Source organism: Pseudopodoces humilis, chromosome 6, assembly GCF_049639895.1.
Source record: "Pseudopodoces humilis isolate 2021_Gansu_Grassland_sample_001 chromosome 6, ASM4963989v1, whole genome shotgun sequence".
NCBI lineage: Eukaryota > Metazoa > Chordata > Aves > Passeriformes > Paridae > Pseudopodoces > Pseudopodoces humilis.
Window position 1 is genome coordinate 22,456,235 of NC_142205.1, and position 22,775 is coordinate 22,479,009.

A 22,775-nucleotide genomic window follows, 5' to 3' on the forward strand; every position below is an offset into this window, starting at 1 on the left:
GTTGGTGGTCATGTTGTCACGCGCTGGATGACAAGGAGCAGTGATGCCGCGCTGGGGTCGGAGGCAGCCTGGAGGAGACCCCTGTGGCTCTGGACGTTTGGGTGGCCCTTCTGCCCAGCCTGTGGCCACCTCCCGTGTGGCCTCCTGCCAAGGGACCCAGGGCAGGAGCACAAGGAATTTGTGCTGGAGGAGCACCACACTTAGTGGCAAGCTTATAAAAATGTTTTACTCACTTCTAATTAGGGCATTCTAATTAGCCCATAGGCAGGTGTGGAGCACCAAACATGTGAGTTTGCCTTTTTTATCGCTCACAAGATGACTGCCTGGGCCTGCTCCTGGTGCCAGGCTCTGCCCCACAGCCTCTCCCAGGCTGGGGTGCCAGAGGCTGCTGACACATCTCCATGTGAGTCTTGTGCACCTCCAGACACACCTGCAGGCTGTGCTGAGAGATGATGATGATGATTAGAGATGAAGAAGAAAGGGGTTTTATTTCTTCACACCTTATCAGATGCCTGAGAAGGGGGAGCCTGGCCGAATTCACTATGCATCTCTAACACTTCATTTCTGCTGAAGTATTTGCATCAGGATGTTGGTTTCTCACTGCCTGGGATCTTGCAGATCAGCCTGGTGAGTACCTGTGGTATGCCATGGTGATGTACAGAAGGGAAAGCAGTACAGCAGAAATGAGGCATAAAAATAAAAGCCTGCAAACGGCAATCGGCATACGAGAAAATGACTGGCTTGAATTTCTTGGTCTCCTGCTTGAAAATAAGGACTGCATGTTGCAAAGCTCATATCAGGCTGCTGATTTCTAAGGTTTAGGCAGGAGGGACCAATGGCATGGGGGAGTCATGGCCACTGACCCAGCGTGGCAGCTGTCACAGGGAAGAGCTCGTCCTGACCTGTCCTCCGGAGCCCGCACACCTGCAAGAGGCTACTCCAGTTGCTGTGCTGATAAGATTTATCTGGTTTCCTATGAGTCAAAAAGCATTGCATACGTTCTAGACTGAGTGATCACTTTCAGGAAGCAGTGATAATTTCAATGGCCACTGGGCGTCCCTCTTAGTCTGAGAAAAAGGCAAAATTTAAATTCACTGGATTTAAGGTAACGTTAATTTTCTCATACTTGAGAAATTAAGCTGTTCTGTCTGTCTTATTTGCTATCACTGAGTTTAATCCTGTCATACACAGAAGTCTGCTCAAGGATTTAAAACTGATCTCTGTGTCTTTACTGTAATTTTTTGTCATAAAAACACTTTAAATGTATCTTTTACAATTAAAATTCTGGCCTGACTGAACACTAACTAAGGCAATACACAATGTTGCTTGATAAGAAATGTTGTCAAATGCTTACTTAAAAAAGAAAACCAACCAACACACCACAACAAAACGAGTCTGCTCTATCAAAGAAACTCAAAAGTGTATTTTAAGAAGCTGTAGCTTATGGTATGATATGTAAATAACTGAAATAATTTGGCATGTGCACGAAAGATCTGCAAGGTAGAAAGGACAGAGTATAAAGGGCTCTTACAACATTAATATTCCAAAACAATATACATGGCAGACTTGAGAAACAATTTCTTTCACACCCACCTAAAACTTACATTTCAGAGCAGTCTTAAAGATGAGGGATCCTCCATGGCCCAGTCTGTGCATTACTTAGGACATAACTCCCAGTTTGCTGATGCATTAAATTTACAGAGACCAGAAAACCTGAATTAAGAAATTCTACTTCCTGTTTTCTTGTCTAGTAAAAAAGATAGACTATGGGCCCTTTAGCCCATTAGCACTAAGTGTGACTGCTAATCATGTCCTTAGGCTGTAATGTCTGGGAGGGGGAGAAGGCTTTCAGGAAGAAGGTGCACAGAGTTTCTTGGTAGCATTCCCCACTTTAAAGTGTCAAGAAGTGCTAGAGAGGTAAAATCATAGAATCATAAAATGGCTTGGGTTGGAAGGGACTCATAAAGGTCATCTAGTTCAACTCCCTGCAATGAGCAGGGACATCTTCAACTAAATCAGATCACTCAGAGCCCTTCCAAACCTGACCTTGAATGTTTCCAGGGATGGGACATTCACAATGTTTTTGGACCATCTCTTCCAGTGTTTCACCACCCTCACTATAGAAAATTATTGCTTATATGCAACCTAAATCAGCCCTCTTTTAGTTTATAACCAGTACCCCTTCACTTATCACAACAGGTCCTGCTAAAAAGTCTGTCTGCATCTTTCTTACAAGCCCTATGTGAGTACTGAAAGGCCTCCATGGAGCCTTCTCTTCTGCAGGCTGAACAACCCCAGCTCTCTCAGTCTGTCCTAATAGAAGAGGTGCTCCAGCCTTCTGATCATCTTTGTGGCCTCCTCTGGGCTTGCTCCAACAGGTCCACATTCTTCTTACGCTGGGACCCCAGAGCTGATGCAGCCCTGCAGGTGGGGTCTCAGCAGAGCAGAGCAGAGGGACAGAATCCCCTCCCTGGCCCTGCTGCCCACGGTGCTCTGGATGCAGCCCAGGACACGTTTGGCTCTCTGGGCTGTGAGTGCCCATGGCTGGGTCATGTCCAACCTCTCAGCCAGCAGCATCCCTAATCCCTACAAAATCTTAATTTCTGGGTAAGGCTTTGACATATTCCCCCACAACATCCTCCTCTCTAAGTTGGAGAGATACAGATTTAATGAGTGTGGAAATAATTGAGTGATAATTAAGATTTAATGGAGATTTTAGCTCTTCTTTCCAAAGCTCAGGAGCCAGGCACCTGGCATCCTACTGTAATCCTATCCAGTTAGCCTGAACTGGTAGGTGGGAGCCAGCAGTGTCTTTGTTGCAGTGTGTTTTGTTAATGGTATGTTCTAAGTTGATGGTTTGGTCCAAATGAGACCCTCCCACCCCACGTTGTCAATCTACCCTGAGTCTCCTGTCAATCCTACCTTAGGCCCACCGCACGCTTGGAATTCCACTTCAGAAATCCCCTAAACTTCGAGGCTTGATTAGTCCATGTGACCCAATTTCCCCCTCACCTCCCTCACTGGATGATGATTTTGTGAACCCCACCTTTTGCCCTCCCCAGGACATCTCTGATTAGCTGATGCTTTGTACCCTCCCTTTGAATCGCCTCCCTGTTTCAGCTGTTGCACGCTCTCACATTTTCTGTCTTTTGCCGCCAAGATTCCCCAGAGCAATAAATCCTCTATTATCCCATGCAAAAGACCTCCCTCTCGTCCTTGTCTCCTCAGAGCTCAGACTGACAGCCAAAAAGCCATAGAGCAAGTGCTCTAGTCACACCTCGGGTCATCCTGCTCCTGGGGTGTGACCCACTCCTGTCGCAGGCCGAAGTGATAGAGCCAGACAAGCTCTGGTGAGATGCAATATGTCTTGGCATCTCTGGACACCAGGAAGCTCTCCCACAGCTTCAATTTCACTGTTTCATCTAGCTACCACAGCTGGTGTGTGCTGGTGAGCCACCTCAGTGAGCATTAAGGATCACGTCCTCTTACCAGTCTGATCACCTCATTTGCTGCTCACAGTTATGATCACAGGACTTTACATTTCCATTAAGCTGTAAGTATAATGACACAACTCCACATCACCAATGAAATGACACATGACATTTAATAACTGATAAAGAATGAGATGTTTATTAGACTCTCAAATCTAATCTAAGCACAGCAGGTTACCAGATGTCTCCTACTAACAAACACCATTAGTTTAATCAGTAAGATTTTAGCAGGTAAGTTATTTCCAAGGGAAAATTACTCTTTTTTCAGCTGTGTGATGACCCTCAACACCTGCTAATTAAATGAGCAAGGTAACAGAGTTCAGTGGAAGCCTGGAGATAAAAGAGGGTTCACCTCCAAACATCAAGTTTCTGAGTATTAGGAAACAGAAAAAACATGCAGCCTGGTATAGCTTGATAGAATCACAGCAGAAAGCAGCAATATTACAAAACTATAAAAAATAATAAGTACATAGTATTAACTATGAATTTGAAGACAGTGAATAGCAAATCCTATGAAATCATGACTTGGCAGGTATCTATCTGTAGATAATGTTAGATAATGTAGATAATGCAAGTAGTAATGTTAAATACAGCAAAGGAAGAAGACCATCAAACAAGGATTAATGGATTCAACTTTTCAGCATTCACCCAAGGAAGTCTCTCTGTGATGAAGGGAAAGACTTGCAGGAAGGGAAAATAAGCTAAAAGAGTGCAGATACTGTACTCTTGACATCTACTATTCTAATGTACTGGATAGGATTCAAACAATAGTTTTCTTCTTTATGTTACTTTATTAAAACCAAGAAAGCACATCCCTACATTCTTAACCTCACAGTATTCATATCAGAACAAAGATTAAATGTATGCCTTGGCAGCCTGATTACACTAAACCAGTCACTATTCTTGTTACTTTCAAATATAGCTTTCAATGGGAAAAGTCCAAAACAAATGCAACCTAAAAATAAGGTCAAACATTGAAAATTTCTCTCTCATTCTTTGTTGATGAAGGGCAACTACAGATGACCTCTGACTACTTGGATGGCTTAAATAAGCAATAGCAATTTCTATATGTACCACATTTTGTAACAAACTGGGAATATTGTAAGAAAATAGAAAAAAAAATTAACAGAGTTTAATGCAAAATAATCAAGTCAGTTATTTACATACTTATACTACTAGCAGGTGTAGCATCACTCATTTGCTTCACTGGATATTGGCAGGTTAATGTTAATGGCTGCCCTCAGGTTAGCCCAGAATAGGGCACGCTTGCTCCTCTCCTTCGGCCACTCCAGGTAAGTGCGCTTTGCCATGAGAGCTTTCAGCTTGTGATACCTGGCAGGGATAAGGTACGGAGGGATAGGCTCCAGTAAAACGAGGATTAAGCTGTTGGAATTCTCACTGAATAACTTGTGATGGGCAAAGTACAGCTCATAGTGACACCACTCGCTCTGCACAAAGTTGGGAGACAACACAAAGATCGACTTGTAGCTCTTCTCAATGCAGTTGATGATGTTCTCCACAATGCTCTTGCCAGGGATAAAGTTCCTCTCGTGCTGGCACAGCCGCACGCAGCCCTCCCCCTTCTCCAGGTTCGGGATCAGCTCGTTCTTCACCCACAGCGAATCGCGCTCGCTGTAGGAAATGAACGCGTGGAATTGCAGAACGGCCCCCTGATCTCCGGGCGGGCTGTGCCAAGCTCTGCGCTTCGTCTGCGTCCACTGCCATGTCATCCGCACGTACCACGGCACATCCAGGTAGATGCACAGGAAGGCCACCGCAGCCACCAGCACCAGCGTTAGCAGCAGAGCTGTCACAAGCAGGAGCGTCGTGTTGCAAGCCAGCAGGCTCAGGTGGAAGTCCTTGAGCTCCGTTCCTCGCAAGCCTTCCGGGTACTCGCACACGTACGCCGCCGGCCAGCCGAACAGCTTCCCCCCTGCCCGCCTCTCCAGGCGGATAAAGGCCTGCAGTTCACAGGAACACTTGAACGGGTTGTGCCCGGCCTGCAGCTCCCTGACCCTTGGGCAGCTCCGGAAGAACTCAGCTGACGGGGTGAGGATCGAATTCATCTCTGTGTTCAGGAACTGCAGGGACGGAAAGCCACTGCACCCTGGCAGGTCAGCCAGCCTGTTGGATGCCAGGTTCAGCTCTTGCAGGGATTCCAGCTGCACGATCCCCCTGGGGACATTGCTGATCTGATTGTTTTGTAGGCCGAGTTTTTTGATGTTGACGGGCAAGCATTCAAACACAGCATCTGCCAACTGATTGGAGGACAGGTCCAGCTCTGTCAGAGACTCAGCCCACTGGCACTGCACGTCGGCTCCATCGTGGCGCAGCAGGTTGCTGCTCATGTCCAGGTATTTCAGTGATTTCATATGGCTGGTCATGAAGCTTACCTTGTAAAGGCTCTCAAATTTATTCTTCTGCAAAATAAGTAATTTCAGATCCATGAGAGTGCCACAATTCTGGAACAACTCATCTGTCAGAGCATTGTGAGAAAAATTTAAATACTGAAATGAGCTTGTTCTATTGGGACAAAGCATGTGCGGCATATAGGCATCACTTATTGTCAAATTGGCAATATTCATCTCTGAGAACTGTCTGTATAGAATCTCCTGGTTGAAATAATAAACTTTATTACGAACATGCTCCAAAGTTAATGTTTTCATGGAGCCATCCAAAGAAATTAAATGTTCTACAGAGCTTAATAAGGGTAGAAATGCATATTCATTTGGCTCCTCCAGTGGACCCCGAAAAGTCAAATTTCTCACAGTCAAATGTTCCATAGGTGAATACCAAATAAGCATGAAAATTTGCAGGATGATAGCCCATTTTAAGTCCACAGCCTCAAGCGTGAGAGCTGTTGTCTTGATTTTTTTCAGAAGCATTAAAGGCGGAGCAGGGAAATCTTTGTAGCTCAAGGTATATATTAAGTTAACTATTTTTAAGTTTTCTGAAGTGCTCATTCCATCATACAAGAGGGGAAAAATGAAGTTTTGGTTTGCTGCAAAAACAATGTGGAGGTTCCTTGTGGTCAAGACTGTCAGACTCTGAGGCTCATACAATGAAAAGTTTCTTAAGGTCAGGAAGACAGTGTGCAGCTGCAAATGTTTGATATACCTGAAGTCTGACCTTCGTATCATTGTAGCAGTTAATCCAAGGTACTCCAAATGAAACATGTTCCCAAATTCCTGACACATGGGCAGGGCAGTAAACTTATTGAAAGAAAGATCTAAATGTCTAAGATATGCAAGAGTGAGACAGCAAACTTTTGAAATGTTATTATGAGATAAATCTAAGTATTCTAAATTTTCATTAAAAATAAAGACACTAAAGTCAAGCACTGTAATTATATTATAAGAAATATTTAATACTTGAAGGTCAGAAAAATAAATAAATTCTGAGATACTAAGTCCAGAGATCCTATTATGTGATAAATCTAATACCCGAGTATGGGCTGGAATGATTTTTGGAACATAAGTTAGCAAACTGCTTGAATAATTTGCAATAAATTCATCTTCTACAGTTGGCTGGATATTGTTCCATAGTGTGAAGGTAAAGGCACAAGTAAAAACATAGATATTTGTGAGGGAGCTCATTATGCTATCCAGCTTTATCTTGTTTTTTTACAGAAACACGGAAGCATATCTTTGTTTTCTGTATAATATGTCTCCCTGATGAGTCCAGCCCTATGAAAAAAAAAATACATGAAATTTAATGAAGCTGTTGAATGGTTGAAGTTGTTTTTTTATTGTGAAAATAAAATACAATATACAATCTATGTAATAAAAAAATATTTTTACATACTCTTGTTTTCAGTCCTTATCAATAGTCCTCACTCCCATTCTTTAACTCTAATTATTGACTCAGTCAAATATAAATTACTTCTCTTAATAATGGGGGCGGGATGCCACTGGTATGTTAAAAATAACATAGATGTTAAAAAATACAAATTTCTCAACAATCACAAAAGAATGCAAAACTGGTACAAACCAATATCAATGCATTTATAAATAAAGGAGAATTAAACAACCGATCCATCTGCTGTTTCTATACATCCCAAATTCATGCACATTTGGGAACAAAACTCCAATAAAACCACCCTCACAGCAACTGGTGCAAAAACAACCTCTTCACTCAAAGGATATTCTTCTCCACACTCCAAAGACCCTGGCTATTGCCATGCACCCTCTCAGGGTCAGATCATCAGCTTTATCCTTGCTATAGCACAAAGACATAAGAGTCCATTTTTCCAGTAAGCCAAGAATTCTGAAGAGGAATTATACTGTCCATTGCATTGGGTTTGTGCAGTGAGGTTTTGGTAGAAGGGGGACTACTGGTATGGTTTCTCTGAGAAGCTGCTAGAAGCTTCCTCTGTGCTCTATAAATCCAGCTACTGGCTTTAAGCTGGATTTAGGGCCAAGGTCATCCACAACATTAGTAGTGCCTCTGGGATAACACCATGAAGAAGGGGAAAAAGCCCTGGGGAACAGCAACTGCAGCTGGGAGAGGGGAGTGAGAAGATATGGGAGAAACAGCTCTGCAGACACCAAGGTCTGTGCAGAAGGAGGGGGAGGAGGTGCTCTGGGTGCTGGAGCAGAGATTCCTCTGAGGAAGCTCTGTCCTTGCAGCCCATGGAGGTCCACGATCAGCAGAGACCCACCTGCAGCCATGGAAGAGCCCATGCTGGAGCATGTAGATGCCTGAAGGAGGCTGTGACCTCATGGGAGACCCATGTTGGAGCAAGCTCCTGGCAGGACCTGTTGTCCTGTGGAGAGAGGAGCCCACCCTGGAGCAGGTTTGCTGACAGGACTGTCACTTCATGGAGGACCCATGCTGGAGCAGCCTGAAGGACTGTGCCCCATGGAAAGGATCTGTGCTAAAGAGTTCTTGAACTGCAGCTAGTGGGAAGGACTCATGTTGGAGAACTTTGTGGAGACCTATCTCCAGTGGAAGGGACCTCAGGATGGAGCAGGGGAACAGAGTGAGAAGGAAAAAGTGGGAAAATAACAAGCGATGAGCAGACCACAGGCCCCATTCCCCGACCCCCAGTGCCATTGGGAGAGGAGATATAGCATTCAGAAGTGAAGCTGAGCCCAGGGAACAAGGGAGGTCTGGGAAGAAGGTGTTTTGGGATTTGGTTTTATTTCTCATTATCCTACTCTGATTAAATTGTAATAAATTAAATTAATTTCCCAGGTTGAGTCTGTTTTGCCTGTGACAGTAATGGATGAGTGAGTGATCTCTCCCTGCCCTTATCTGGCTAACAAGCCTTTCATTTTATATTTTCTTCCCTGTCCAGTTGAGGAAGGGAGCGATGCAATGGCTTGGGTGGACAGCTAGTACTCTGCCAGGGTCAACCATCCATACTCCACACAAATGAATATTTTTACACCAGTCTGACCAAAAGCATACTAATGGTAATACCACACCATGACTGGACTATGTATGAAGCAGTGATACCCAAAATCTGAAAGAAAACAGACATTGCCAAAGACTCCAGAATTTCCTAGGTGTCCTATGAAATTTTCTATATTTTCCTATGATTGGAACTTGACAGTGAACCTCTCTAAAAATAGTGAGGGATAATTAATCTAGTACTAAGTATCAAAAACCCAAGGAGGAAAGGATTTTGTAGACAGGGTCCAGCTGAATTAATATCTGGTCATGCCTATCAATAGCCTTCATGGACTTGGAGAGGCATCAGTCCTTTTCTGAAAAACCATGACCTGGGCATTACTCTCTCGTTGTCAAGCATTAAACAAAACACACAGACAATATGAAGCATAAGCAACTCATATTGAGCAAATCACTCAACAACAATATTGTCAAATTGTTTCAGGAGACAAACATCTCCAGCTGTATTTTCTGTTCTGATTTTTTCTGTTAAAAAGATCTAAAACCCCAAAGTTTTAAAATTCTGTCCCTGTGTAATTTTTTGTTAAATAGAAACCAAAACCCGATTTTTTTCAGTTCTAGATTATGTGTTAGTGCCTAATAATTTGACTAACTGATACCAAAACTCAACACTTCCCATCCAAGCTTCCTATCAGACTTAATAAATTTTTTCTCAATTAAGTAAAGCAAAAATATATGCAATTAACATCACCAAAAGCAATAAAAGAAGAAATCACTAAAGTATTTCTAACGCTATCAAATCCGATAGAGAGGTCAAATTACACCTTCAGAAAGCTGTGCTAGGGTATCTGAGGATACAAAAGAAATTAAGCTGGGATGGTTGGTCAAAGGACAATATGAATTGCAAGACAAAACAAGACAAGGAAATCTGACCCAGCTCCTTCAAAGCCCAGTTAGCTCCATTCCTCAGAGTCCAAGCTGATAAGCAATCTTAACTCTTGAATCAAATAAGCTTTATCTAGCACTATCTTGAGAAACTTCCTCTTGGACAAAAGGGATGTCAGTAATAAAGCAAGAAATGTTCTGAAGGGAGAAAAAAATAGAAATATATTCTTTGTCTATGTTCCAGCACCAGATGAGTTTTAATTTACTGTACATGCTATGCTAGACATTGCAACAAGAGATGAGTCACACTCTATAGCCCTGTGGAGTGCTGCAGTCAGAGTAAAGCAAATATGTCTAGAAAAGCAATAGTAAGGATCAAGGGTTACCTCTCCAATGCTGATTTAGAATGGTATTAAATTAGAGTTGGCTGAGAATTACAACTGCCATACCAAATGATTTTTCTCCCCTTCCTCTTTGCTGAAATTCAGATGAGTGTTTTCACTGAAACTTCAAAATGTAAGAGTATCTTCCAACAGCAAAGAAACACCAGCACCTGAGAGTTGATGAAGAGATAAACAAAGAGAAAATAATTATAAATAATGAAGCAAATATAACCCACCTTTTCTGCATGGAATTTATCTCCAAGTTGAAGAACCAGAAAAAGTCCTCTGCATATTTGGTTAGCATGCCTGAAGTAGAATTTCAAACATATGTAATCTTCAAGGTGGGGAATCTCACATGAGATGCTGATTCCTCAATAATTACCTACCCCAGGAAGCAAAAAAAACAGGTTTTATTTAAACAGGCTATACAATTCAAGGAATTAATGAAACAGGTATATACCTTACAATGCAGGTACTAAGAGCACTTAAGGAAACTTTTAGCAGCTCAGACTAAAAATGCATTTACTTCTGTAATATTTGCATAACTATCTGGTTTAGGAGGAAATAAACCTATCTGTAGTATAGATTGGCAAGACCGTTCAAATAATTCTGCATTTCTAATTTCAAGTCTGCTTCTGATGTTACACAGGTGTTATAGAAATCTGTCAACTGCATCTCCTCTTTGCACACACAGAAAAGAGGAAGCAGAACCCTCACTGCCAGTTTTTGTTCATACAAAGATCTCTTGCAAAGCTCTACCCTACCAAAGTTTTTTGCTCATCAAGGAGCGTAATTAATGTAGCACACTGATGGATGACAGAAGTTTATATCTCAAAAGCTAGTAACAGGGGCAAACTGGCACAGTTAAAAACCTTTACAGGCCAATCATCTTTACACTAGAATGGTTATCAAGGATACCTCGCATTGTGGCTTCCTCCAAAAACTTATAAAAATCAACAGAGAATATTCCCTATGACAAGACAGGTGTAATGAAGCCACAAAGAATATGACAATATAGGGCAATCTGGGGCTGAAGGAATCCAAGAAAGCAGCCATTCAGTTAGCATTGTGAACAGGCACATGAGCCTGGGAGAAAATCAACATCTGTGACCCAAGACAAGACCTGGGATCATGAATGTTTCTCAATAAGCAGCAAGAGTGTTTGCCAGCTGATATCATCTAGACTTCAAGTTAAAAGAGATGCTCCTATTGCTAGGCATTAATCCATGATACTGAATAGAGTAAGGCACTTGTTGACAGAACAGAGATATCACAATTAGGCAAAACAGTAGAAGCTTTACTGCTTACTTTGAATATAATTCATAGAAAAAATATTAGCTGCATGGTAAAATCAAATACATCATCAGCTTTCATCAGAACTGACTCTAGTGCACACACAGCAATTAAAACCAGCTTTTAGTTGTAATATGTTTCATTTTCTTACCACCTTTCTTTATGAAGTTTTAAAATACATCCAAATAAACAGTTTGCCATAAAGAAAAATTTGCAATTGGTTAAAATAAAACTGATACTCCTGAATACCTCTGTTAAACCATTAAGAACCTTGCATAATTTTTTTACTAACCAATTCAACGAAGTTTTTTTTGGGGCTGATTTCAGTTTAGTGATTCAGTCACTTTTCATGACAGGCAAAAACTGAAAGCAATTTATTTTTGCTCATGCATCTTAAAATGTACCAGCTACATACCATCTTTTCCATATGTTCATGCAGATACTTTGTTCCATTTCTGAATTTTACACCACTGGGGGTTTTTGTAGTTTGCTCTAGCAATGGTCACAAAAAGCCATTTCACACTTCTGCCTGTATGTCACCATTAGTTACCCAGAGAGGAATCACAGCTACCCTTGGCCAGGCATGAAAAGCTATACAGGACCAGCACCATGCCAAAAATGTGAAGAATCTCTCTGATAAGAACTGCAGAAGGGATCTTACATGTGCAAGACATGGGATTAAAGCATAATCACAGCAGATGAACTCACCAAAGTACTCATGGAAAGTTAATAAAATAATTAAAGGTTTGCAAAACTGGTGTTTGGTCACATCAATGTTTAACTGTAATTGTCACTATCAGCTGTACGTCAAGTAGGTGAAACAAAGGCTAAATGCCACCACAAGTCAAAGTGAGCAGGGACTGTATCACATTGATGCTCAAGTCTATTTTGCTTTGATATAAATAGACACAAGGATCAAAGTTGTGGAAATCAAATTGGTAACCCAGAGCCACCTTGCAGGACACACAATTTTCTCATTTATTGATTATAAATACTGCTTTCTTTTGACAAAACAAAAATGAGTATTATAGTCAATCTGAGCAAATATTTCCAAAAGAAAAAACAGACTAACCAAAGCCCTGAGTAAACATGGGTTTCACAGAAGTTTTGAACCTTCTGCTCAGCAGAATCTCCCACAGAGTGTCATTATTTTCCCTTGAGTGCCCTTCCTTCCTCTAACTCTCTGCAGCTGAACTTCAGTGAAGATGTTTTGTAACATTTCTAAAGCTGAAGAAGAGCTGAGCTCTCAGCAGGGCAACCTACATTGTGTCAAGTCTCCCTGTCTGCCACAGTTCAGTTTCCTTTATACTACACACTGCTTAAACATACATAAAAAACTTTTACACTTTCACTTGATTCTGCACATTTTTTAGGTTTTGGAGGGTGTTTAATGTTATCAGTTTTGTATGTTGATATTTTTATGTATGTGAAAATACCATTCCTGCTAGTCACCAAGATGACTAGTCCAATGCCAGGAATCTGCTCTGATACAGTATCTGACATCAGAACATATTTACACACTCCCTTTTCCTGATAACTGGAGTGCAGCAGCAGTTAGACATTTCAGTGCAGCACCAAATGCAGGCAAACATCTCCAGGCTGCACAGAAAAGTTAGTCTCTTTCCAAAATGTGCAGATAAACTGGCTCATGTGCTGTGAGACGTGCTGTGAGACAACACATGAACATGGAAAAATTTCTTCATGGATTAAAGCTGGTTTTATAGAAAGGGTTGACAGTATGACAGAGGCTGAGATAATTGTTAGAAATATTCTAATAACACTTGAGAAACTCGTTGTCTCTTGTGGAATCAGAGAAACTAGTTCTAATAATTCATTGCATGTTTAGCTGTTTTATCAATTATTTGGCACATATGGAAAGAAGATAATAGCATGTGGGCTTCTGGTTCCAAAGTACAAATTTTAATTGATGCCCATGCTCATTAAAAGCCACCCTTTCCAATTTATTCACTCAACGATTTTGGAATCCAGAAACCTATAATAGCACAGAAGTGTAATTGCTCTGCTTATCATAACATCATCTACATTTCCTGAGGTCACACAATTCCAAGTTCTATCCAAAGTGGCAAAAAAACCTTGCTTGCCTTGCTAAAACCTTCCATTCCTTAATTTCTGGTAATGGCTATGGCTCCCACATGAGTAACAGGAAGGTTTCTTGGTGCACCTCTGACTTTCAGAGGGTTTCTCTGTCTTCCAGCCAACAGAAGACGACAGATGAGTTCTTAAGGTTACACACAACAAGGGGATGTTAATTGTATTGCAGAGGTTTCAAGGGTAACTGGCCTAAAACTCTGAGGCTTTTGAAGAAATTTTTCAAGCAAGGCACCACATAATCCAGCTGCCCCTGGTTGTGAAAAAGGGACAGGCAAAACAAGCTCTCTGATCATCTACACTTATCCAAGGGTCACACACTGAAGAAGTAATTGGAGGGGAAGGAGGAAGCAGAAAGTAACCATTTATTTCCACAGTCCTAAATGAAATGTCTGCAATTTGGTAACAGGTATGTTATATTAATTTTGAGGCTAAGTGGGATGAGAGAGCTAAGTGTTAAATTTGACCTTTCTTTTACAGGTCATAAACAGTCACTCAGAGTTCAAGGCTTCAGGTCAAGAAATCTCATCATACTTAGACCTCAGGCAAGAAGAAGAATCAAAATTAACACCTTTTGCTAATAATGGAAGGCAAAAATATGATAAAATGTAAATATTCTATACTACATGAGGATTTCATCATAACATCCCTTCTTCTCTCATATACATGTTGAAATTCATTTTTGAAGGGAAACTTCCTGCTTGACGGTCATCTAGCTCTGGTATTTCAAACAATCTTCCCTTATTGGGGCAAAGAGGAAGTTTGCTGTCATCAACTTTAGCAGTTGTGAATGTTTGCGTGAGCCCTGCCATGCTTTTTTGAAGCTAAAACAGTGTAAGCACAGACAGAGGGGCCTGCTATATTTCTGTAAAGGAAAGCAAATATTGTAAATGTAGTTTGTTTTTCTAACTCAGTGAATAAAGTCTTACCTGCTGTCTCAAGACCTGGGAATTTTTTCTGACTCTGACTGGTTATTGACTTTCTGATCACAAGTCATAGCTGTGCTACAGGAGATACAGTTTCAGCTGAAAAGGACAGATTCCTTTAACAATAAGCACAAAGTAAGATATATGGATGAGAAGACAAAAAGTAGAAATCTCGGGGGGAAAAAGGTATGATTTAGAGATGTCAGGAGTTTCTCAAAAAATAGACAATATGATGAAGGCAGTTCTGTTCCTGCAGCCTCACACCCCCTCTGGTCAAGGTATCTCTCAGGATCAAAATGGTACCAGGACTCTAGGGGTATTAGAGTTCCATCAATTCACTGATTCTCCCTTGCTGCAATGCCAAGTTAAAATGTGAAGTACCTCATCTTTCTTTTTACCCTTAAGAGAAAAGCCCAAAACTTTTCTTCCTTCCTCAATCTTTGTTTTTGGCAAGATCAAAGTTCACAAACTTCTGTAGCTGGGTCCTATCCTTTTGATCTTTACAGAATCTGAGCAAAGACTATTTGGCAACCATTCTGAGCTCTGGACTTCAGACATCTTCTCAGGACCCTTAATTTTCTTTCACATGAACCAATTTTAGCAAAAGGTCTCCTTTGACAAAGCTTTATAAACTGTGTGATTAAAGAAGTTCTGCAAACTTTCCAGCAGCCGTAGTATTCTTCCACATGACTATACCAACTGCTCCAGATTTTACTCTGCTGAGAAAAACTCACAATATTTCAACTCATATTTCAAAATTCAAATTAATTTGCAACTTGCTATCTCAAGAGATTTGCAATACGGTGAATTGAATTTTGACTAGAGTTAGGAGGCAACACAGACAACTAGTTAGAAACAAGACTGTAAGAAAAAGTTAAATACATTTACAATGAATGAAAATCGTATTTATTGTTTCACTAAAAAGAAAAACAGATGAAACTCCATTACAGAAGTTCTTCATCTATTTCCTCAGACCAGTTTTCATCAGCTTTTGGCAGGTTAATGTTAATGGCTGCCCTCAGGTTAGCCCAGAATAGGGCACGCTTGCTCCTCTCCTTCGGCCACTCCAGGTAAGTGCGCTTTGCCATGAGAGCTTTCAGCTTGTGATACCTGGCAGGGATAAGGTACGGAGGGATAGGCTCCAGTAAAACGAGGATTAAGCTGTTGGAATTCTCACTGAATAACTTGTGATGGGCAAAGTACAGCTCATAGTGACACCACTCGCTCTGCACAAAGTTGGGAGACAACACAAAGATCGACTTGTAGCTCTTCTCAATGCAGTTGATGATGTTCTCCACAATGCTCTTGCCAGGGATAAAGTTCCTCTCGTGCTGGCACAGCCGCACGCAGCCCTCCCCCTTCTCCAGGTTCGGGATCAGCTCGTTCTTCACCCACAGCGAATCGCGCTCGCTGTAGGAAATGAACGCGTGGAATTGCAGAACGGCCCCCTGATCTCCGGGCGGGCTGTGCCAAGCTCTGCGCTTCGTCTGCGTCCACTGCCATGTCATCCGCACGTACCACGGCACATCCAGGTAGATGCACAGGAAGGCCACCGCAGCCACCAGCACCAGCGTTAGCAGCAGAGCTGTCACAAGCAGGAGCGTCGTGTTGCAAGCCAGCAGGCTCAGGTGGAAGTCCTTGAGCTCCGTTCCTCGCAAGCCTTCCGGGTACTCGCACACGTACGCCGCCGGCCAGCCGAACAGCTTCCCCCCTGCCCGCCTCTCCAGGCGGATAAAGGCCTGCAGTTCACAGGAACACTTGAACGGGTTGTGCCCGGCCTGCAGCTCCCTGACCCTTGGGCAGCTCCGGAAGAACTCAGCTGACGGGGTGAGGATCGAATTCATCTCTGTGTTCAGGAACTGCAGGGACGGAAAGCCACTGCACCCTGGCAGGTCAGCCAGCCTGTTGGATGCCAGGTTCAGCTCTTGCAGGGATTCCAGCTGCACGATCCCCCTGGGGACATTGCTGATCTGATTGTTTTGTAGGCCGAGTTTTTTGATGTTGACGGGCAAGCATTCAAACACAGCATCTGCCAACTGATTGGAGGACAGGTCCAGCTCTGTCAGAGACTCAGCCCACTGGCACTGCACGTCGGCTCCATCGTGGCGCAGCAGGTTGCTGCTCATGTCCAGGTATTTCAGTGATTTCATATGGCTGGTCATGAAACTTACCTTGTAAAGGCTCTCAAATTTATTCTTCTGCAAGATTAATGTCTCCAGCTGAAGTAGGTTGTCACATTTTTGAAAAAGAAAATCTGTTAAATCATTCTTTAAAAAATTTAGGTATCTAAAGGGACTCTTAGATGAAGGACAAAGCATATGAATCATCTCTGAATCGGCTATTGTCATGTCTGCAATATTCATGTCTGCAAATATTCTGTATAGGTCATCCTGTATGAAGTATAAGTCTGTGATTAGAATTTTCTTTATTGTCAGTGCTTTCATTGAGGTACCAGAATAGTCAAAGTCATAACTTCTAATGTCTGACAGTTGTGTTACACTGTTAATATTGAAGTATTCAATGGATGAGTGCCATACAGTCTGAAAAACTTTCATAAGTGCATTCCAATCCAGTGACACATTTGTCAGTGTCAGATTTTGTAACCTGGATCCTTGTCTGAAATTAGATAATAAAGCTACCAATTTTTTTACATTGTCATTTGTGATTTCTGACAATGACAAGCTCTCTGTAGTATTTTGTATCACAACCCAATCAAAATTAGCTTTGTATGGATGATTCTTTGTATACCGGAGTGGCAGGCTCTTGATTTTTTGGTTAGAACCATCTTCTGGAAAACTGTTAGAAACAGGTGCAAAGAGTTCATCTTCCACAGACAGGCTGACATGGTTCCAAAAAGTTAATGCAAACAGACACTTGTAAAGAAAAAAGTTTTTGAGAAAGCTCGTATTTTGTGTCATACTGTTTTCTGTTTCCTTGGAGATGCTCAATACTTTTATTAACTGTCCATCCTTGTTCTAATTCTGTTGGAAAACAAAAAAAGACACAATCAAAAACCAGACTGTATTATTAAGCAGCTGTGCAGAAACCACCAGAGAGAGATTTCTTTTAAGGCTCAAATTTCTCATTTTTCTGTTTGATTCAAAAAGCAATGATTTTCTACAATCATTCAGGAAAGACATTCTTTATTAACAGAAATGAAACCACTAATTTTTTTATTTGGCAAATATGGTGTATTTAACAAATAATGAGTCCGTTTCTTACAAAACATATCTGATTTCATAGGTGTCTAAAATTTGCTGCTCACTTACAGAATTACTGCTGTGATACAGTGTATTATAAAGGCTTCCTAAACTGGTGCACAGAATGTAATACACTTGGATTAGAAAGTACAATAATCGGGGTCAGCACAGTCATTCTCTCCTCAGATTCTCTCTTACAGGATGTGAACTGGACTCAGATTATTTTAAAATGGACTTTTGACAGTAACACTTGGACTGAAACATAGGATGGAGGTTCAAGAGCCTGAATCAAAGCTGAATGTCTTTAGATAGCTGAGATTGGATCATCAATGTTTTCTTTAACTGGGGTAACGGGTGAGGGTAGAATGATCTATATTTATGCCTTGGGAAAGTCCACAGAAGAGTTCACTTTTTGTCTGAGCTTAAGCATTTCCTGAATTTAGACTCTGAAAGTGAGGTGCTCACATGTCTGGTTTGCCAGGGGTACACAGAGAACACTAGACATACACTGGGAATATTTGCAGGCTACACAAAAATATATCAGTTGTAGAACCTCAGTACACAAAATCCAGCCCTGATCTAAGGACACTGACCTCAAACATCTCTGTTGTGAAAGAGAGGTTTATTTTAAAAGACTTTAGAGGAAAAAAATTGTAGCTGTGCCTTTGCTTTGGTTTTCCCTATTAGAGGTCACTTTTTCTTTCAAAATATAGGCATTTAGGGTAGCCAGCTTCCCTTTGTTTAAGTCAGCCTTTGAGAGCACTGTCTTAAATCTCATTTTAGGAACTGCATAAACCCATTAGACCGCCCCTCTAAAACAGGAACTGGTAAGAACTTGGTTAACACTTTTGCATGCATAGGTCTTATTTAAAGTTGTTGTCCAGATTTCAAGTATTTTTTTATTTCCTCTTCTTTCCCTTTCCCTCCCATTAATTTTAAATCATAGTGTTGCCTGAAGCTTCCCATACTACTCATTAATGACTACACTGGACTTCAACTTTCCCTTGATATTGAAGGGGCTAAACTGTGAGTTTGTATTTTTAATGACTTTACAATGAGACAGTAGCTATCACATGATGGACTGATTTACAACTTCAAGGACTACATTCACTGCACCACTAACCATTCCACAAGCTTTCTCAGAATTACTGAGGCAAAATATATGTTCCACTCGATCTAATAATACAAAAGAAAAAGAAGGAAAAAAAAAAAAAAAAGAAAAAGAAAAAAATAGTCCACTGAGTTATTTCATAAAGAATGCATGAAACTAAGCTTGGAAATCATCTAGAAATAGTGGAGTAATATGGACAAACTTTTCCAGCCTTTTTCCAAAGTCTCATTTGGAAAAATTATATGTATCACAGCCCTCAAAAGGCATTTGGACATCTTCAGTCCTGTTCTTCTGATTGTTTGGGCAACTCTACTAATGTGTTTATAATTAAACAAAATATGTAGTTTCAAGAGAAATCTGAAAAAAAATCTATCTTTAAATCATTATTCTTTCTTCAGATAAAATTTCAGCAATATCTATAGACTAGAGGAAAAAAGGATATGATTCTTCTACATGTGTTTTATTTTCTTTCTCATTCATATATCCTAGCATTCAATCAAATTGTTTATGAGTACCTTCAAATTTTCTTTAGAATATCCTATGAAGCAACACAAGTAAAAACTTTCATAACATATAACCTGTGATTTGGGGGCTAAAGCTATAGAAATTATCCTTTATAGTCATATCACTTTTAATTCAGAAGTATCCTCATGTCTTCAAACTTGATTAAAAAAGCTTAATCAAGAAAAGCAATCCAGAAGGGTAGGCAAGCCAAGAGCATAGCAAAAAAGTGTCCTGTTGTTCAAAGAGTGAGGGAAGAGATTAAAAAATGAGGTTTTAAGAGTTTTTCCAATATAGAATTGGTATAAACTGACTAAACTTCCTTATAAGAAATACACAGAATATAGTTAACTAAGACAGTTCAGTCTTAAGGCATGCTTAAGATGGTCACAAGTTACCATCATAGCAAAAAAACTTAATGTTACAAGCATGCCTTTCACAAGGATGAAACACATGATCAAGTTAGACCCATTCCTTAACTGTAGCCTCACTCTACTGCTATCACTCTGCCCCCCTTAACTGTGGGTGTAGTGCTAACAAAAAGAGACTGCTGCTTGGACAGTTTCCTTGGATAAATATTCCGAACACAAGCAACTTTAGCATCGTTGCTTACCCATACACTTGAAAGAACGTTGTACACTTGCTATGGAAAACAAGACTCATTCAAATAATAAAAATCATTTAATATTTTCAAGTAAGATACAGAATATAAAACAATTCCAGCTAACTAGCAACAGCATAAAGTCAACAAAATTAAAACTTTCTCACCAGAAATCCCTGCTGTCCGAAAAAGGAGAAAAGTTCTCAGGAAAACACAAAAAGAAAGCTTCCTGTAACTCTATCCTACTGAGTAACAATACTTAGGAACGCCCAAACTTTTATATACAGGTTTGTGCCATCTACTGACAGCTTGTGAAATGGCATTTGCTTGTCTCCAGATGTACCTTTCACATGCAATATTACTGTAATATCTTCACTATTCTATTACTGAACTTCGTGTTTTTATGCTTTGCAATACATTAAACAGGAGAAAAATTAATCTTTTTACAAACTTTCTACCTTCATTAAATTAACATGAGAATAAGTACTTATTTTGAAAAAGAAATTCAACACCCTCCTATCTGAACTTAATAATGATCTAAGTCTATAAGCATTATCGTATTTTTTTGTCCATTCTGCTATACCAGTTTAGTAGTCAGGCTCTTATCAAGGCTGGTTTATAAACATACCATTTGTCTTAGTTTAATTTACATTTAATGGGAATGGAATAATAATTTCTCTCATGCTCCAGCAGTGTTGTGACTATGTTAAACAGTGAACATGGAAACATTGAGTGGGCTTTGGTTTGTTGTTGTTTTTTTTTTTAATTAAAACAGAGCAGTGACTTTGGTACTGAATGCCCAACCACAGGGTTACTGTCCTGGCAAAGACATAAACTAGCCTCTCTGTATTTCTGTATAATGTTAGTAAGAAATTCCACCATAGCTGAGATCTAAATACTGAACTACCAAACTATAATCTACTTCTCTGGGTTAGCATATCATAACACATTCAAGATTTAATATTTCAATGATTCAGGAAGCAGAGGAAATCATCTAAAAAACATTTTCAATTTGAGGCTTATTCTGTATATTATATTTAATTTCTCAGCCTCAAGTGAAAAGAGGCCATCCAAAAATGAAATTGAAAGATAGGATAGGTAGTAAGCAACAGAATATGGAAAATTCTCTGCTATAATGCTGATGAGGCTGACAAGACTATTCACAGCTGATTTCCAAATGACACCTTATAATGACGTTACATACAAACCTCCCCATTGCCTGCTCTTAGCTGGAAAGACTTTGCTATCCATCCTTAGGATGAGATAAAATCCTAAGGTCATCCTAATACCTTGCTTCAAACAAATATTCATTCCTGTTTTGTAATGTAACAGCTGAACTGCTTAAACATAACCTACATATTATTCTGCTGAATACAGAACCAGACACACAATTGGTACTGTGTATTAACTGCTGTAACATAGAGACTCTTATTCCAGAGGATCTCCTCAATTCACTGACAGTATGAGATGCCACTGGCATTGCTTTTATGCCTAGGTACTATAAAGACAGATGAACAACATGTTAAATAGGGAAATAAGCATATTACCATTAATTGCATGCCATTAACCCTTCAGATTTACCACTCAGATTTAACAGTGCAACCACTGGAAGTAGATTAATACAGTCTGTGAATGCCATGAATACTACCATGTTCTATTAAAATGAGCCAAATGTCTTTTCACCTTTATTTATAGTTATCTATTTATTAAAGGGCACGTATCTTTTTTGAAACCCATTAGAAAGATGATGACAGAATAATAACAAACATCAGTGAAATCTGAGATGAGTGGAAGTGTTCAATCCCTAATGCTTATTTATTCCAAACCCATTTGCAGTATTACCATAGTGAAACAATACAAGTGAAATCAATTACTGAAAATTGAAAGAGAAAAAAAATTAGAAAATGCTAAGTGTAAAAGTCTTAAATTCAAGAAAGTAGTTTAGGAACTTACAAAATGTATGCATCCTTATAGCCAAATGGACAGATGTCCACATTCATGTACATATAATGATAATTTCACCCTTAGGTGATAACTTTGTGTTATAACAGTGATTAACAATGTCTTGCACTAATAATGTCTTGCAGCTCTATGACATGCATGGTTATGTAAAGAATCTGCAAAAATGACAGTGCAAGATCCACATTACCATCAAAATTATTATCTGTCAGGGGCTAAACAATCTCCAGCTATCATGATTCCTCCTAAGATACTGCTCTTACTCTTCCACACGCTCCACTGAAAAGCAGAAAGAAATCCGTAGGGCCACTCTAGATTTAATTCTCAATAAATATATCTAACATTAATAATTACCCAGGATTCCCTGACACTTAAATTCTCGCTGAAAGACCTTCAAAAGAAACTTACTATGTAGGACTACAAATATTTGGTCTGCTACCACATACCTTAATGAGAAACTTCAGAGACTTACGCCTGGTAAATGTCTAAGTCACGTAGCATGATTGGTATTTGAGAAACACATTTCTGGAAACTGGGGCATTGTTTTGTGACTTCTTGGAGTCGCTCTCCTCAGTGGCTCACAATGTGCTGCTGGTTTGCCTCCTGTGTAAAAAGTAACTCCTCTCGTTGGCAGACTAGTGATAGAAATTATGCTATGATGAACCGTGGAATTGCCTTTCATCACTGCAAAGGGCATGCTTCCCCTTAAAATGAGGCAAAAAGAGGAATGGGTATGAGGAATTACACAGAAACAGGAACCACAGGCTGCTGGGAAGGGACTGAAACCCCTTTGCTCAACCAAGTGTTTCACCAGCTGACTGGAAATGTGTGCACGCACCGCGGGTGCTTCTGTCGGGCATTTCCTGTAAGCACAGCGAAAACGGAGGTGCCAAGCGGTATCTGAAAAGCTACACTCGGTTTCATTCCGCAACCCTAGGGGTCAGTAAGGTCTCACTGTGAG

General features: G+C 40.4%; 2 protein-coding genes across 4 annotated transcripts; both read right to left on the reverse strand.

The window, feature by feature from the left end:
* Positions 1-3,725: 3,725 nt before the first annotated feature.
* LOC102107761 (toll-like receptor 6) lies at positions 3,726-10,837 on the reverse strand. Of its 2 annotated transcripts, none has more exons than XM_088056250.1 (3): positions 10,575-10,837; positions 10,181-10,284; positions 3,726-5,911 (listed from the first exon to the last, which is right to left on the reverse strand). In XM_088056250.1, the coding sequence occupies exon 3, from the start codon at positions 5,873-5,875 to the stop codon at positions 4,682-4,684; it is 1,194 nt and encodes a 397-aa protein (XP_087912376.1). In that variant the 5' UTR covers positions 5,876-5,911; positions 10,181-10,284; positions 10,575-10,837; the 3' UTR covers positions 3,726-4,681. The 2 variants fall into 2 exon arrangements, with proteins under 2 accessions (XP_087912376.1, XP_005518093.2); XM_005518036.3 differs by having other exon boundaries at positions 10,118-10,284.
* A 4,488-nt stretch (positions 10,838-15,325) lies between these two features.
* Positions 15,326-22,445, reverse strand: LOC102107584 (toll-like receptor 1). 2 transcript variants are annotated; one of them, XM_088056251.1, is made up of 2 exons: positions 22,261-22,445; positions 15,326-17,423 (listed from the first exon to the last, which is right to left on the reverse strand). In XM_088056251.1, the coding sequence occupies exon 2, from the start codon at positions 17,358-17,360 to the stop codon at positions 15,387-15,389; it is 1,974 nt and encodes a 657-aa protein (XP_087912377.1). In that variant the 5' UTR covers positions 17,361-17,423; positions 22,261-22,445; the 3' UTR covers positions 15,326-15,386. The 2 variants fall into 2 exon arrangements, with proteins under 2 accessions (XP_087912377.1, XP_014118023.1); XM_014262548.2 differs by lacking the exon at positions 22,261-22,445 and adding an exon at positions 20,023-20,097.
* Between the last annotated feature and the right edge of the window lie 330 nt (positions 22,446-22,775).

Coding starts and splice junctions, on each gene's coding strand:
- LOC102107761 (XM_088056250.1), bottom strand. CDS start 5,875: ATGACCAGCCATATGAAATCACTGAAATACCTGGACATGAGCAGCAAC.
- LOC102107584 (XM_088056251.1), bottom strand. CDS start 17,360: ATGACACAAAATACGAGCTTTCTCAAAAACTTTTTTCTTTACAAGTGT.